Source organism: Equus caballus, chromosome 24 (assembly GCF_041296265.1).
Source record: "Equus caballus isolate H_3958 breed thoroughbred chromosome 24, TB-T2T, whole genome shotgun sequence".
Classification (NCBI taxonomy): Eukaryota; Metazoa; Chordata; class Mammalia; order Perissodactyla; family Equidae; genus Equus; species Equus caballus.
The window spans coordinates 49,118,020-49,132,600 of record NC_091707.1 but is presented as its reverse complement, the minus strand read 5'-3'; the positions used below and the strand labels follow the sequence as shown (position 1 = coordinate 49,132,600).

General features: G+C 37.4%; 1 protein-coding gene across 7 annotated transcripts in view; it reads right to left on the bottom strand.

The window, feature by feature from the left end:
* Window positions 1-14,581, bottom strand: part of UNC79 (unc-79 homolog, NALCN channel complex subunit) — a 240,407-nt gene that overhangs the window by 167,676 nt on the left and 58,150 nt on the right. For all 7 annotated transcript variants that reach the window (XM_070250302.1, XM_070250300.1, XM_070250306.1 and 4 more), the window contains exons 5-7: window positions 13,014-13,106; window positions 7,918-7,973; window positions 7,117-7,246 (exon numbers count right to left, since the gene is read on the bottom strand). In XM_070250302.1, coding sequence (XP_070106403.1) covers window positions 7,117-7,246; window positions 7,918-7,973; window positions 13,014-13,106 — 279 coding nt within the window. The remainder of the gene's footprint in view (window positions 1-7,116; window positions 7,247-7,917; window positions 7,974-13,013; window positions 13,107-14,581) is intronic.

The window sequence follows — 14,581 nt, the reverse complement described above, 5'->3', positions numbered from 1 at the left end:
GCATCTCATATACAAAATAGAGGAAGACTGGCACAGGTGTCAGTTCAGCGACAATTTTCCTCAGCAAAAAGAGGAGGATTAGCAACTGATATTAGCTCAGGGCCAATCTTCCTCACCAAAAAATTTTTTAAAAAAAGAATGCATGGAATAATCTCTAGGGTAATGATTAAAAGAATGCAGAAGACTGAATAACTCACCAAGACAAAGATGAAATATTTAAATATACTCAATGCAAAAGGAGAGAGATAAAGAAAAAAGAAAGCAAAGAGAAAAATAGTGGATTTAAAATCAAATATACCAGTAATTACATGACATGTATATGGACTAAGTGCTCCAAATAAAAGGCAAAGGTCATGAAAATTGAGTTTAAAAAAACAGAACTACGTGTTGCTTATAAGACACATGAAATATAAGAATATTAAAAAGTTGAAAATAAAAGGGTGGAATAAGTTATACAAACTTATAAAAATTTTACACAAAATTATACAAACACTCATGAAAGACAGTGTAGTTATACTAGCATAAAGACAAAGTAGATTTTAACACAAAAAAGCATTACTAGAGATAAAGACATGCATTCCATAATGGTAAAAGTTTCAATTCACCAGGAAGATATTGCATTCTAAATTTGTATGCACCTAATAATGCCACCTCCAAAGTTATACAGCAAATATTGACAGAACTACAAAGAGGAATACACAAATCCACAATCACAGTAGGAGATTTTAACATTCTACTCTTGGTAACTAATAGAAGAAATAGACACAAATGCAATAAGAATACAGAAGATTTGAACTACACAATTAACAAATTTTATTTAATTGATATATATAGAACAAACAACTGCCTAAAGAAAGTGTAAAAAGTATCAAAGGAATGAAATAATATAAAGTATGTTGCCTGACCACAAAGGAATCAAGCTATAAATCAATATAAACTTCAGCAGGAAAATTCCTATATGTTTAGAAATTAATCATCATCCTTCTAAATGACCCATGGGTCAAAGAAGCAACCAGGAAAGAACCTAGAATTCAGCATAGCACAGGAGGTTTTAGCCAGTGCAATAAGGCAAGAGACATAAAAGTCTTAAGGGTTGAAGAGGAGACATTAAACTGTTGTTATTCAACAATAATATAATTGTACACATGAAAAACAATTTTTTACACAAAACTAAAGATAAATTATTAGAATTTAAAAGTGATTTAGCAAGGTTGCTGGACACAAGATCAACATACTAGAATTAATTGCATGTCTACAGACTAGCAACAAAGAGTTAGCAAAATGTAATTTTTGTGTGTGTGTGTGAGGAAGATTGGCCCTGAGCTAACATCTGTTGCCAGTCTTCCACTTTTTGCTTCAGGAAGATTGTCACTGAGCCAACATTTGTGCCAAATCTTCCCCTATTTTATGTGAGATACCACCACAGCTTGGCTTGATGAGTGACACCAGGTCTGCAATCAGGATTTGAACCTACAAGGCCCAGACCACCAAAGCAGAGTGCGTGAACTTAACCACTATGCTGCTGGGCTGGCCCCTAGAAAGTGTAATTTTTCAAAGATATATCGTTGACAATAACTTCAAAAAAATAAATACTCAGTGACACACTACATGAGAGATAGGCAGGACATCTACACAGAAAACTACAAAACAGCATTGAGGGAACTAAAGAAAGCCTAAATTAAAAAAAGATATACTATGTGCATGGATTGGAAGATTCAATATTTTAAAGATGTCACTTCCCAAGACTGATCTACAGATTCAAGGGAATTTCAATCAAAATCCTAGTAGTTTAGGTGTGTGTTTGTGTGTGTTTAACTTGAAAAACTCTTTAACTTAGCAAATAGCTAGGAATAACCTTGAAGGAGGAAGAAGAACAGGAAGAGGAGGAGAAAGAACAGGAAGAAGAGAAAGCAGGTGGAGACAAGGAAAGAGTAACAATCACAGCAAGGTGGAAAGACTTGCCCTGAAGGATACGAAATTTTATTATTAAGCTACATTAATTCAGACAGTATAGTATTGCAAAAAGGAAAAATACACCAACTGAACAAAATAAAGAATCCAGAGACAGAACCATCTTTAAATAGACACTTGATTTATGACAAAAATAGTACTACAGAACATTAAGGAAAGGAAAACATTTTCAATAAATGACATTGAGTCAACTGGCTATCCATAAGAGATAAAAAAAAATTGACCCTTACCTCACACCATACAGAAAAATTAATTCCAGATACATCTAAATGTAAAAGGTAAAAACCAAATAGTCTAGAAGATAACAAAGAATATTGTCATAATTTTGGAGTAGCAAAAGATTTTCCTAGATAGGATATAAAAAGCAGTTTATACAAACAAAAAGATGACTACTTTGATTACATTAGAAATAAGAACTTCATTTAATCAACAGACATCAGGGAAATGCAAATTATAACCACAATAGGATACCCTGGAAAATGACTAAAATTTTGAAAACAAAGCATTGCCCAAAATGTGAAATATAGACAAAAAGAACTCTCACACACTGCTAATGGGAGTACAAACTACTACAACCCTTTTGGATCCACTAAAAGTGGATATATACACACCTCTGATCCAACAATTCTACCCTAGGTGTATACTGAACAGAAATCTGCGCACGTGTATACCAAAAGATATTCAAAGGATGTTCATAGCAGCATTATTTGTAATACCCAAAAAGTGAGAACAACCCAAATATCCATTAATAGTAAAATGAATACATAAACTGTGGTACATTCATTTGGTAGAATATATATAGCAACAGAAATGAATGAAGCACAGTTATGCTCAACCCATGGACAAATCACACACACACAAATAAATAACATATGATTCCATTTACATAAAATTCAAAAGTAGGCAAAACTAATTTCTGACGTTGGAAGTTAGGTTAGTGGTCACCTTTGGGATAGAAGGAAGAGGTAATCATGATGGTAAACACGGTGGGACATAATCCACATACACTTCTAATTTGTGTGTTTTTCTACACGTGTATAATGCACCAATAAAAAAGGTTTAAAACATTGTTTCTAATTACGGGACAAAGTCGAGGTGAAAAAGAACTCAATATTGAGGAAGTTATGACATAATAGGACCGGTAGACCTTGTAGTTAACTGTAGACAACCCCAGAATCCAAGTGTACTAACGCCGGGTTGGATATCTGGCAGCCCAGACCAAAGCTTAACCTTGTAGTGCTATCTTAAGTTATTCTCTATCTACTTCTGCAACAGTCTCTGTCTCAGAAACATATATCTTGTGCCACTTCTTTTGTCCCATAGTCCAGATGGAAACTACACAATTAACTGGTGCTATCTTTGCTTAAACAAAGTCTAAATTACCTACTAGTTGGGACACTGTACCAAGAAAATTGCTAAATAATTTCTTTCTCCCCCACAGAAGCAGAGTTTTATAGAACAGCGTAATGGCTACTTTCATTGCCAGGAAACACTGTAATTCTTGCATCTTCAAGACTCATATTTAATGACCAAAATAATTGGAGTAGTTTTTGTTGTAGATAAATACTAATAAACCCAAAAGAGGCAAATACTGTAGATTACCAAATTCCCACTACTTAGTGTGCGCTGGTGATATGGTGGTGAGCAGAGCTGCCTTCCAAACCCTCACTAGTTGATCTTCTTCATATGAGTTGTAAATATTCCTATGTGACTATGCTTAAAAAGCAATAAATAATTTATATACATATATATGCACAGTTAAAATTATTGTGAATTATTAACAATTATTAAATCTATGTGGCTATATGTGTGTACATAGAGTTATTCTTTAAACTTTTCTGTATTTGAAAAATGTCATAATAAAAGGTTGGGGGAAAATCTTGTATAACTATATAGAATATGATGCCTATTTTATTTTAAAATGTGCATCAAAAACACTGGAGGGAATATACCAAAATGTTAACAGTGGTCATTTCTGGATAGTACCATTTTTTTCCTTCTTACTTTTCTAAAAGCAGATTTTCCTTTTACAAAAAAGAAGCGAGGGCCGGCCCGGTGGCGCAGCGGTTAAGTTCACATGTTCCACTTCTGCGGCCCAGGGTTCGCCAGTTCCGATCCCGGGTGCAGACCTGCGGACCACTTATCAAGCCATGCTGTGGCAGGTGTCCCACATATAAAGTAGAGGAAGATGGGCACGGATGTGAGCTCAGGGCCAAGGTTCCTCAGCAAAAAAGAGGAGGATTGGCGGTGGGTATTAGTGGATGTTAGCTCAAGGCTAATCTCCCTCAGAAAAAAAAGGAAATTTACTTTTTAAAAAGGAAATAAATTACTGGGAAAACATACAAAAGCTGCTGGTCCCTAAGAAAGCATTTCATCTTTGAGCTTCCAACCCCTAAAATTCTGTCTCCATATAATTTTTATTATTAAGAATATTTAGGGTTGTAGTGCCACCTAAATACTGATGTCCTTTAGTGCATCTTTCATTGAGACACGCAATGCAGAAAATTTCTAATGCTCCAGTTGAAGGTTAATTAAAGAACTGAATTGACAGAAGTGATGTCACCCTGTTAGAACAGAAAACTGTGAGTTTTCAATGAAGATGATGTAGGTTGAAATTCAAGCTGTGCTCCCTTGTAATTTGTGTGAATTTAGGGACGTTACTTAAACTCTGTGTCCCACTCCTCATCTGTAACATTGAAAGAAGAAAACCCACTTCTCAAGATTTTTGTGAGGATTAACCGAGAAAATGTCTGTAAAACCCAAAATGGTGCTTGGTCCATAAATTGTGTTCAATTAGCAGAAGGCTAAAATACTAAATGAGATACTAAGCAACTAGAACAATGTCTGACAAGCAGCCAGTGTTGGATAAATAGTCAAACACAGATCAGAATGATTAATTTTTTTTATGATCTCTTGTTTCCTGCATAGAGTGCCATGGTCCCCTAGAATGGGAGTTCCAAGAGAGCTTCCTCCCCAGGGCCTTAGTGCCTGGCAAGTAGCAGGCACACAATGACACACTGTTGAAAGAACGGAAGTGTGCAGAGGTATGATTACACGAGGGACAGAAGAATAAAGGCCCATAGACAGAGGCGTCTTGTCTAGAAAGGCCAAGAGAAGGTGAAGGAGTCACTCTGATCTTAGTATGCAGAGGCAGAGCCACTCTAGGGAGACAGGTTTGGCTGGCCCTTCGGAGACGGTAGGGTCACAGGGGTAAATGGAAGTGGCTGTCCATCTGCTGGTCTTCTGGGATGCTCCAGACAGGAAAATCTCATCACGTGGTTTCTCCATCTAAAACCTGTCTGTGGTTTCCCTTTGCCGTTAGGATAAAATTCAATTCCTTCACCAGCCCTGTCAGGCTTCCTGCTTACCTCGTCTGGCTCCTCTCCTCCTGCCACTCCACTGTCTGGCTGCATATGACTTTTTCTAGCTCCTAACTACGACCATACTGTCTTTGGCCTCCAAGTCTGAAACCCAGGCAGTTCCTTCTGCCTCAGACTCACTCATGATTCACTCCCCTTTTGACGTCCAGGGTGCACACATCTTTCAAGTATTCCCCTACACATCACTCACTCGAGAACCTTCCTTGACAAGTTAACCCTACCCAAAGTTGCCCACCATCAGGGTGAGGTTAGAGGTCCCTCCTGTGTGTTCACACAGCTCTCTGTACTTGCTCTACCTTAGCACCTATTACACTGTAAGGAGATTTCCTGATCTTTCCCCACAACTGGAATGTACATGCCAAGATATTCATGACTTTAGTCTGTTTTTTCCATCACTTTCCACCAGTGCCTAGAATAATGCCTAGCTAATAGTGGATACTTCATAAATATTTGTTCAATAAATGAATGAATTTCCATATCTAGATTCCATTAAGCTCCATGAGGTCTGGTTTTGTGTCAGTTCTTATACCATCAACAAAAAGTTTAGTGCCTGGCACATAATAGTTACTCTACAAATATTCACCAACTTAGTAAATTTCATTTGATACTGGTTACCCATTCACACATCATGTAAATGCTTATTTCAGGGATCTATTGAGAAGGGGTTGGTGTCAAATATTTCAGTCATTTCACCTTTTATTTTATTAATGCTTCCAACTTTTTTCCTGCTTTTATATTCAAATTATCCACTTGACAACACTTGGACATTCTCTACTATTGGTAGAGAATAAAACAGAAATGATACCAATTTTCATTTTTCTAAAATTTACTTACTATCTACCCTCATTGTTTTAATTAATATTGTTATCACTAAGGCCAATATTATTTGTTCTGAGTTTAGAATAAGCCCACCAAGGACCATCAAAGGCCAAAAAACAGTCATTAATATCTCTAACACTTGGCTTTAATCAGGAACATAAATCAGACACCTGAATTAAGTTAAATCCCTTTTGAATGACTTCAAGACACCTTTGGAAAGAAGAGTGATTTCAAGAAAGTAGAGACTCAGAACATCAGTATACAATCTCACAATAACATGAATAAAAGTTAACTTTGCCAAAACATCCACCTCTCTCATTTTCAGAAAAATATCTACACAATTAAGTGGGAGGAGAGGGTAGTCAGGGGCAAACTCCATCAGCCATAGGTTGCTTCTTTGATTTTATAGTAGATAAACATAAACAACAAAGGACCTGGGGCTTGTTTGGTTTTTGGTAACTATACATCTTTACATTTAAATTCAGCATTTACTTCTCAGTCATTAGTTAGACAAATATTCATCAATTGTTGACTCTTCCTGTCCAACCAGGCTATCACGATCACTTAATTTTTATTTAGTGTATGAACCGGTAATGTTGAACGTGCTCCAAGTCTTCTTATCAGAGCAGAATTAGCCACCTGGGGTTTTGCTAACCGGTGAGCAAATCTGCAGCATCACTCACCTTTGTAGTGACTCACGTTAGCAGTAGTTAGACCACAGGCCAGGCGTATGGCAAAGGAGACTGAGACTTAGGCAATCTGCTATGGTGTCGTAAGTGCTTTTGAAATTAATTTATTTTATACCACCTAGTTTCAGAAAGGATTATAATAATGTCTAAAGGCATGTAAATATAATCCAGCAAGATAAATAAATATATAAGTAGGTGAGGCAAAGACGTCGTAGGAGAAATAAAGATGGGGCACCACAGAACCATTCTTCTCTTACCTGTGTACTGCAAGCCCCTGTATTCGCTTATTGCCCCAGGAGGCTTTAAATTGGGCCAGTAATGGAACAGCATTTGCACAGCTGGAGGTTTCACTTGTGAAGGCCCATAGGCTATCACATACAAAAGATCCTAAAGGAAACAGGAAGCATACTTTGACTTATCAAATAAAAATAAAAGTAGCTCATTCAATATTACCAAAGCAGTGAAAATTCCAACGGAAGGGTTGAGGTGGCAAATTTCTCTGGAATCTCATCATCTAGGTTGCTTCTCAGATTAGATCATATGAAAATATTATTTTTTATTATTTATTTATTGGTCTCATAAATAAACCCCCCAGGTAGCATTCAAAAGTACACCATCTTTTAATAAATTCTCCTCTACTCAGAATAATGTCAAACAATTTTAGAATAGCATTAGCGAGTTTGTCAAAGACTGTATTTTAAAAAATATTTTCCTAAAACATATTTCTTAACAATTCACATCTCCTATTTGAAAGAAGACAGGTTCTCAAGCAACATTTCAAATTAAATAAAATCGCCACATAATATAGTATTTGCTGAATTCCAAGTATAAGAGATATCCAATTACTTTCTTTATCAAGCCACTGTGTTCTTCAAGTACCACTTCTGCTCTAAATGATAAAAATTAACCAGTAAGGAAATAATTCTAGGTTCTACCACACCAAAATAGTAAGACATAAATAAATTTGACCTAAACAATAGTTTTAATATGCAAACAATTTTTACTATACTGTACAAATCAAGTTTGTGACTATGAGTTAAATTTTGTCCAAAACTTACTTTCCAGACTTCTTGTTTATATTTCATGAGGCATTCCAATAATTGACAATGATACACTGTAAAGAAGAAAATGTAATTTGAACATGAAATGTAAATACCAGATAAAAAAATCCTCTGATATTTAATAAACTATATTAGCATGACTTTTCACTCTAATCATTAAATTAGAACTTACTTATTTCTCACTCTAATCATTAAATTAGAACTTATTTCTATATATTCATACTTTTCAAAAACCACATAATCCCTTGACTTTATCAAGTTTTATTCCAAGATCTTTCATTTTATTAACAAAGGAAGTATTAAGAAAGATCCCTAGTAATCATACTTCCATAACATAAACTTATGTCAATGTAATCAAAAACTACATAGGAAAAAAAGTAGCCTAATGGGATCATACTACAAGCTCACATTTACGGAGCATTCATTGTGTGTCGGCATTTGCTAAGAGCCTTGCACCTGCTGTCTCAGAACCACCATGTTGCAGTTAGGAAACTGAGGCTTAGTTTCCTATCTCACCAAAGGTGGGACAGAAAGCAAATAACGGACTTAGAATGGGAATCTTCTATCATTTGATCACCAATTCCATCTCGTTGAGGAATTCTTAAAAGCTACACAACCGTAAACTTCTACGATCTGCCTACGTTGACTTCGGGAAGAAAGATGCTTTCACCCCAGTTAGATACCTGATTTATACCTTCCCTAGTCTATCTTCCAACCCTATCATGGCACTGAAACAGGTCTCACTTCAGTCACCAGTGACTTCCGTGATGTTCAATTCAATGGGCAACTTTCAGTCTGTCTCTTGCTTGACCTTCAGCAGCATTCAGCACTGCTGACCACTGTCTCCTTTTTAAAGCACTCTCTTCCCCTGACTTCGTGACTAACCCTCTCCTATCACCTGTGGTGGACACTGTTGTTGCTACTCAGCTGCTATCAACAACCCTTTCTTCCTTATCCATCTCCCAGTACACAGGCTACAGAGCAAGATACTCTCTCAGACCTCCTTGCAGCTACGGATGGCCATGTGACTCAGTTCTGGCCAGTAAGACCTAAGAGAGAATCTGCCTGGGAGCTTCTGGGACACTTTTTCTCTCTGATAAAAGGAAAGAGACAAACCAGGAGACCTTTCTCTAATTACCCTGACTGATCCTATTACCTGTTTGTGGATGTGATTGTATAAGGATATAATAACCTCCATTGTGGCAGCCATCTTGCAAACAGGAGGGGAGGTCCAAGAGAAACAAAAAGAAAGCCATCTCAGCCCCCTGATACTCTGCAGCTATCTCCAAGACTTCCTACTAAGTAAACAACAAACATTTTTATAGTTTAAAGCCTCTGTTAGTCAGCCAAACACAGCCTAACAGATACAACCCCTCTGCCTCCTTGGCAAGCTCATCCTCTTCCACTGGGGAACACCTGCTAGAGTTCCGGGAGGCCTGATCATAAACCCACTCCACTTTTCATTCTATGCTGTCTCCTAAGCAATCTCACACTCATATACAACTTCAGTTACCATCTATATGCAATTAAGTAAACATCATCGGACTCTTACGTGTAGGTTCAAAGTTCATTACCTCTAGCCCAGAGCTCTGTTCTGAGCTCCAGACTCATCACACAGCTTCCTAATTACTATCACCTCTTTTTTTCCCTTTTTTAAGGAAGCTGATTTACTTGCATTTTTGTGTTTGGGACATATAGAATTATTACTGAGGTTATATGTGGGTTTTTTCCAGTTTTATTGAGATACAATTGACATATAACATTGTATTAGTCCAAGGTGTACCATGTCCTTTTAAATGTCTCAAAGACATCTTGAATACAACATGTCCAAAACAGAGATTTCCTGGGAAGCCTGATCTTCTTGTTCCAGTGTCTCCCTTCTCAGTGAATAGAACTACCATGCAGCCAGTTATACAAGCTGAAAACCCACCATATCCAATATGTCACCAAGTCCTATCCATTTTACTTTCTAAATAGCTCTTGGACGTATCCACTTTTCTCAATCTCAATTGCCCATGCCTTTTATATGCCTAGACAAATGCAATGGCCTGTTCCTGGGTCAATCTACATCCACTCTGGCTCCTTTTTAACCCATTCTCAACTGCAGTCAGGGTGACACATACATAATCCCTCAAAGTCCTTCAGGACTGTCCCATTCGACTTGGGATAAACACAGGACTCCCAAACAAAACCCATGACATCCTGCGTGTTCTGGCCTGCGGAAGTCTACAGTCTCATCTCACACGAGGCAGCTCTCACTCCAAGCTCCAGCTACACTGGTCTTTCAGTCCCACCTGCTTGCCAGGCTCCCTTCTGACACGAGGTTCTTCTGCCTGAACCCTCCACCCCAGTAGGCCTCGTTAATGCTACTCCTCCTTCAGTCCTCAGACCAAAGGTCACTTCCCCAGAGAAGCCCTCCCTGACCTCTTCAATAAAAGAAAAATCCCCTTTTACAGGGTCTTGTAGCACACGTACATCTTTCAGAGCACTTGTCACAGGCGAAATTTTACATTTGCTTTGATAATTATTTGATTAATGTCTTCTCCCCCACACCATTTGGTAAGCTTCAGGAGGTGAGGGCAGGCGTCAGTTCTGTTTTGCTAACCATGGTGTCCTCAGTACCTGGCACATAGTAAATATTCATTGACTATTTATTGAAGATATAAACGGCCCTCTGGAATTGGAATTGGGTTCTTAGGTGCAGATGTTCGAGGCCCCTTTCTCTTACACAGTGTCTGCTATTCTATTCTCCACCTGTCTGCTCCATGAACCTGGCACAGAGTAGTCCACTGACTGCCCTGTGAACAGACCTGGAGAGTACTTTGCTTAAACTGCTCCCCCTCCCAGAATGTCCCACTTACCCTATCAATCAAAACTTTATCCATATTTTAAGACCCATACTGCACTTAAGTGGTACAAAACCCTTCCAGATTATTTCAATCCATAGAGTTCTCTCCTTCTGACGAATCAACACTGTCTACAGTATTTATTTTGTGCTTTTCACATATTACTTTACATTATAAATTAATGATTTATGTGAATATGCCTAATCTTCCCAATTAGACATAAGCTCCACAGCAAGCACCATATCTTACCTTTCTGGGCAGTTTTCACAATGCCTAGCACAGAGCCGTGTACATTGGAATCACTGAACGAACGCCTTTTAGCTGAACAAGGTCTGTGCCCGATCCTTGACACATAATCAGCTACAAGGAACAAGCTGCCACTTGCTGTCTCCCTCAATAAAAAGTCAAACAATACAATGATGCCCCCCCACTTGGCCTCAGAGAGCCCCCGTTGGATGTCCTCACTTCTTAACAGTTTCCCAAAAGACTAGTTTTGGGTCCCAAATACAATTCTTAGTATAGAATAGGCTGTAAATGTTCCCCCGTGAACGTGTGAAGATATAGATTTGGAAATAACAGAAATACCTCGATCCAATCACAGTGATTTCCCAGTGAAACACTCAACTCCAAGAGGAAAATGGCAGACTGTAGCAATCTGCATTGCTATTTATTGAGCAGTTACAATGTGCCTGTCAGTAAGCTAAGGAAGCACTTTGCACACACTTAACTCATTAAATCCTCACCACAACATCCTAAGGCACTGCCGGAAGAACTATGCCCGTTTTACAGATGAGGCAACTTGGTCTTAGGGAGGTTGAAAGGTTCACTAACTGGCACTTCTCGGGGCGGTTAGATATGAACCCACATATACATCTAACCTCAAAGCACATGATTTGCCCCACTCTGCTTTACTGTCTCCCAACTTAGAAATTAGGACCAAGGCCTCCTGACGAGACTTCAATTCACTAGATTCCAAATGAAGGGTTTTTTTCAGAATATAATATATAAGAAATATAAACAACATTTTGAGAGTCCTTCAAGCCAGACAGAGTGAGATGAGACATAACTTCCAAAAAATATACATTTTAATTAAACTCATATAATAATCTTAAGGGATTTCATATTTAAAGGATGACACTCCAAACTAAGAAGTGTTAAGATTTTAAAACAAAAAAAATTTTTCCTCGGGGCTGGCCCCGTGGCCGAGTGGTTAAGTTCGCGCGCTGTGCTGCAGGCAGCCCAGTGTTTCGTTGGTTCGAATCCTGGGCGCGGACATGGCACTGCTCATCGGACCACGCTGAGGCAACGTCCCACATGCCACAACTGGAAGAACCCACAACGAAGAATATACAACTATGTACCGGGGGGCTTTGGGGAGAAAAAGGAAATAATAAAATCTTAAAAAAAAAAAAAAAAATTTTCCTCATCCTGAGTCAAAAACTCAGTTATTATTTATTACGTAATTAAGTAGAAGGTTGAAAACAGTACAACCAAATTTGTTCACTTTCCAAAAAAAATTAAATGAAAATTAAAACCGAGTTTGCATCTTAACATGTGACTCCAACAGTCAGCCCCTTTTTAGGTCAGTTCCCCAAAGTTTGTCTGCAGTTATACTAATGAATGAAAATCACGGAGTAAACTATATGAAACCTGTCCAACATCACTAGTAACAGAAGAAATACAAATCAAAACAATGAGATATTATTTTTCATCTGTCTAACTGTGTGCAAATTTTATGATAATACTTAATGACAGGTCACAGTGTACTTTCACATATAATTATGAGACTATTGAAATTTTTTCAAGCCCTGTAACCCATTAATCCCTCTTTTATGAATTTAATCTAAGAAAATAATCAAAAATGTAGTAAAAGATCTAGGTTCAAAGACACTTGTGTGGCAACAGTAGCAAATTCACAAAATATTAACAGTGTTTATCTCTAGTTATGAGAATTGCAGGTGGATTCTTCTATTTCTACTTTATTCCTATACACTCACATTCAATCAATTTCCAGTCAATGTTCTAAAATTGTGTCTTCCAACATTCTAAGAACGTCACCAGCCAGCAAGATTACTGCTCAGAGCAACAGGCAAGGGAAATTTATCTCAACTCTTCTGTTTTCTAACACATCTCCAGTTGTCTCTCCACCAAGAGAAGTTCTTCTCACACGAGAATTTCTCACCTGCTTGTTTGATGACTTATTTATTTATTGGTTTTGGAATTATTCTTGCCCAAACTCCCACGTACCTGGGTTGGATGTGTACTGCATTGCAATCATTAGCATGGATGACGCAGAGAGATTGACATGGGCGGGAACGCCTTCTCTCCTGGAGGAACCCACTGAAAACAAAATTTTTATGATTAGACACAATTAATCTATATACATACTTGCTACTTTGCATAGTGCCTGAGAGCTGAGGAGAAACTTTTTTTAAAAGTCCCAACCAAATCAGTGGGAGTTTTGCACAAATAAAACCACAAAATTTGTCCTAGCATACAAATGCTACACCGTCACCATCAATAGCAAACATCCAGTGAGAATCTACAAGGAGCAGAAACACTGCCAGAATATGATGTAGTGGCTTTATCAGAGTTGTGCTTGGATGTGATCTCTGCTCCCAAGACATTTATATCTAGGTAGAAAAGAAAAAAAAACCCAGAATCCTCCAATACCCAAATATATAGAAAAGCATGTTGAAGTCTATCCCAACAAGAAAGTAAAAATAAAAGGTTTTGAACCCAACTTGAAAGTATTAACTTTTAGAGATGCAGATGAAATAACAGTCTACTTATAATGGGCAACTTATTAATTTAGTTACACACACCAATTTTAAATCACATATTATAAAAAATAGTATATTAATTTAAAAATGATTTTCAACTCTCACATATCATTACACAAGTTTATTCAAACCTTCACATGTAACTTCATCACCACCATCTTTATCACCATGAGAACCACTTTTTCAGTTTTCCAGAGCTTACCATCTTCATATCCAGCTGAGTTGTTTGAAATAAAGCACTTTTTGAATCTTTGAATCTGTGAATAACACTGTTGCTGAACATTTTATCCCGTGCCACAAGTATTCAACCACGAAGCAAGTTGGTTTCTTCAAAGTTCATCTTATAGTTGTATAATCGTGGTCTCCAGGAGATAACCACTTACATGCCGCTGTTAAGACATCTTTAAGTGGCTTGTTTATGATGACATCCAACACTATGTTAAATTTCTTTCTCTCCCTTCTTGAACAGAGTGTTCAGGTAACCCCAATAAGCATTCAAAGCTAGCATTGACGAAGGTCACCCAGAGTAATATGTTGTCTGCAAAGAGTACTTTATTATTCTGAACACAGTAATTAAGAGAGAGCCCACAACAGGAGGAAGGAGGAACTTTATAAGGACTCAAATATGAAATGAATTCCTCTTCTCAGGCATAATTGCAAAAGTGGGAGAAACCTCTCCTCACAATCGGGCTTATGTGCCAATTGTCGAGAAAGCATGAACAGAACACATACAGTGAGTATAACACCTTCAAGATGTCTACTCTCAATTTCCTACACACAATGGTGAAGACCACTATCAAGGGCAACAACGAAAAAAGCAGATAACTCTAAAATCTGCTTTACTCTATTTTATTTTATCTTAAAGTATAATATGTGGGAATAATATCTCACCTACATCCAAAAAGAATAAAGCAACTTATAATAAACACATCTATAAAAGAATCATTAAAACTCTAATAAAATATTTGTCATATAATAAAGTAGACAAAGACAAAATTTAATATGATTCTATTTTTTTTTACATAAAGGACT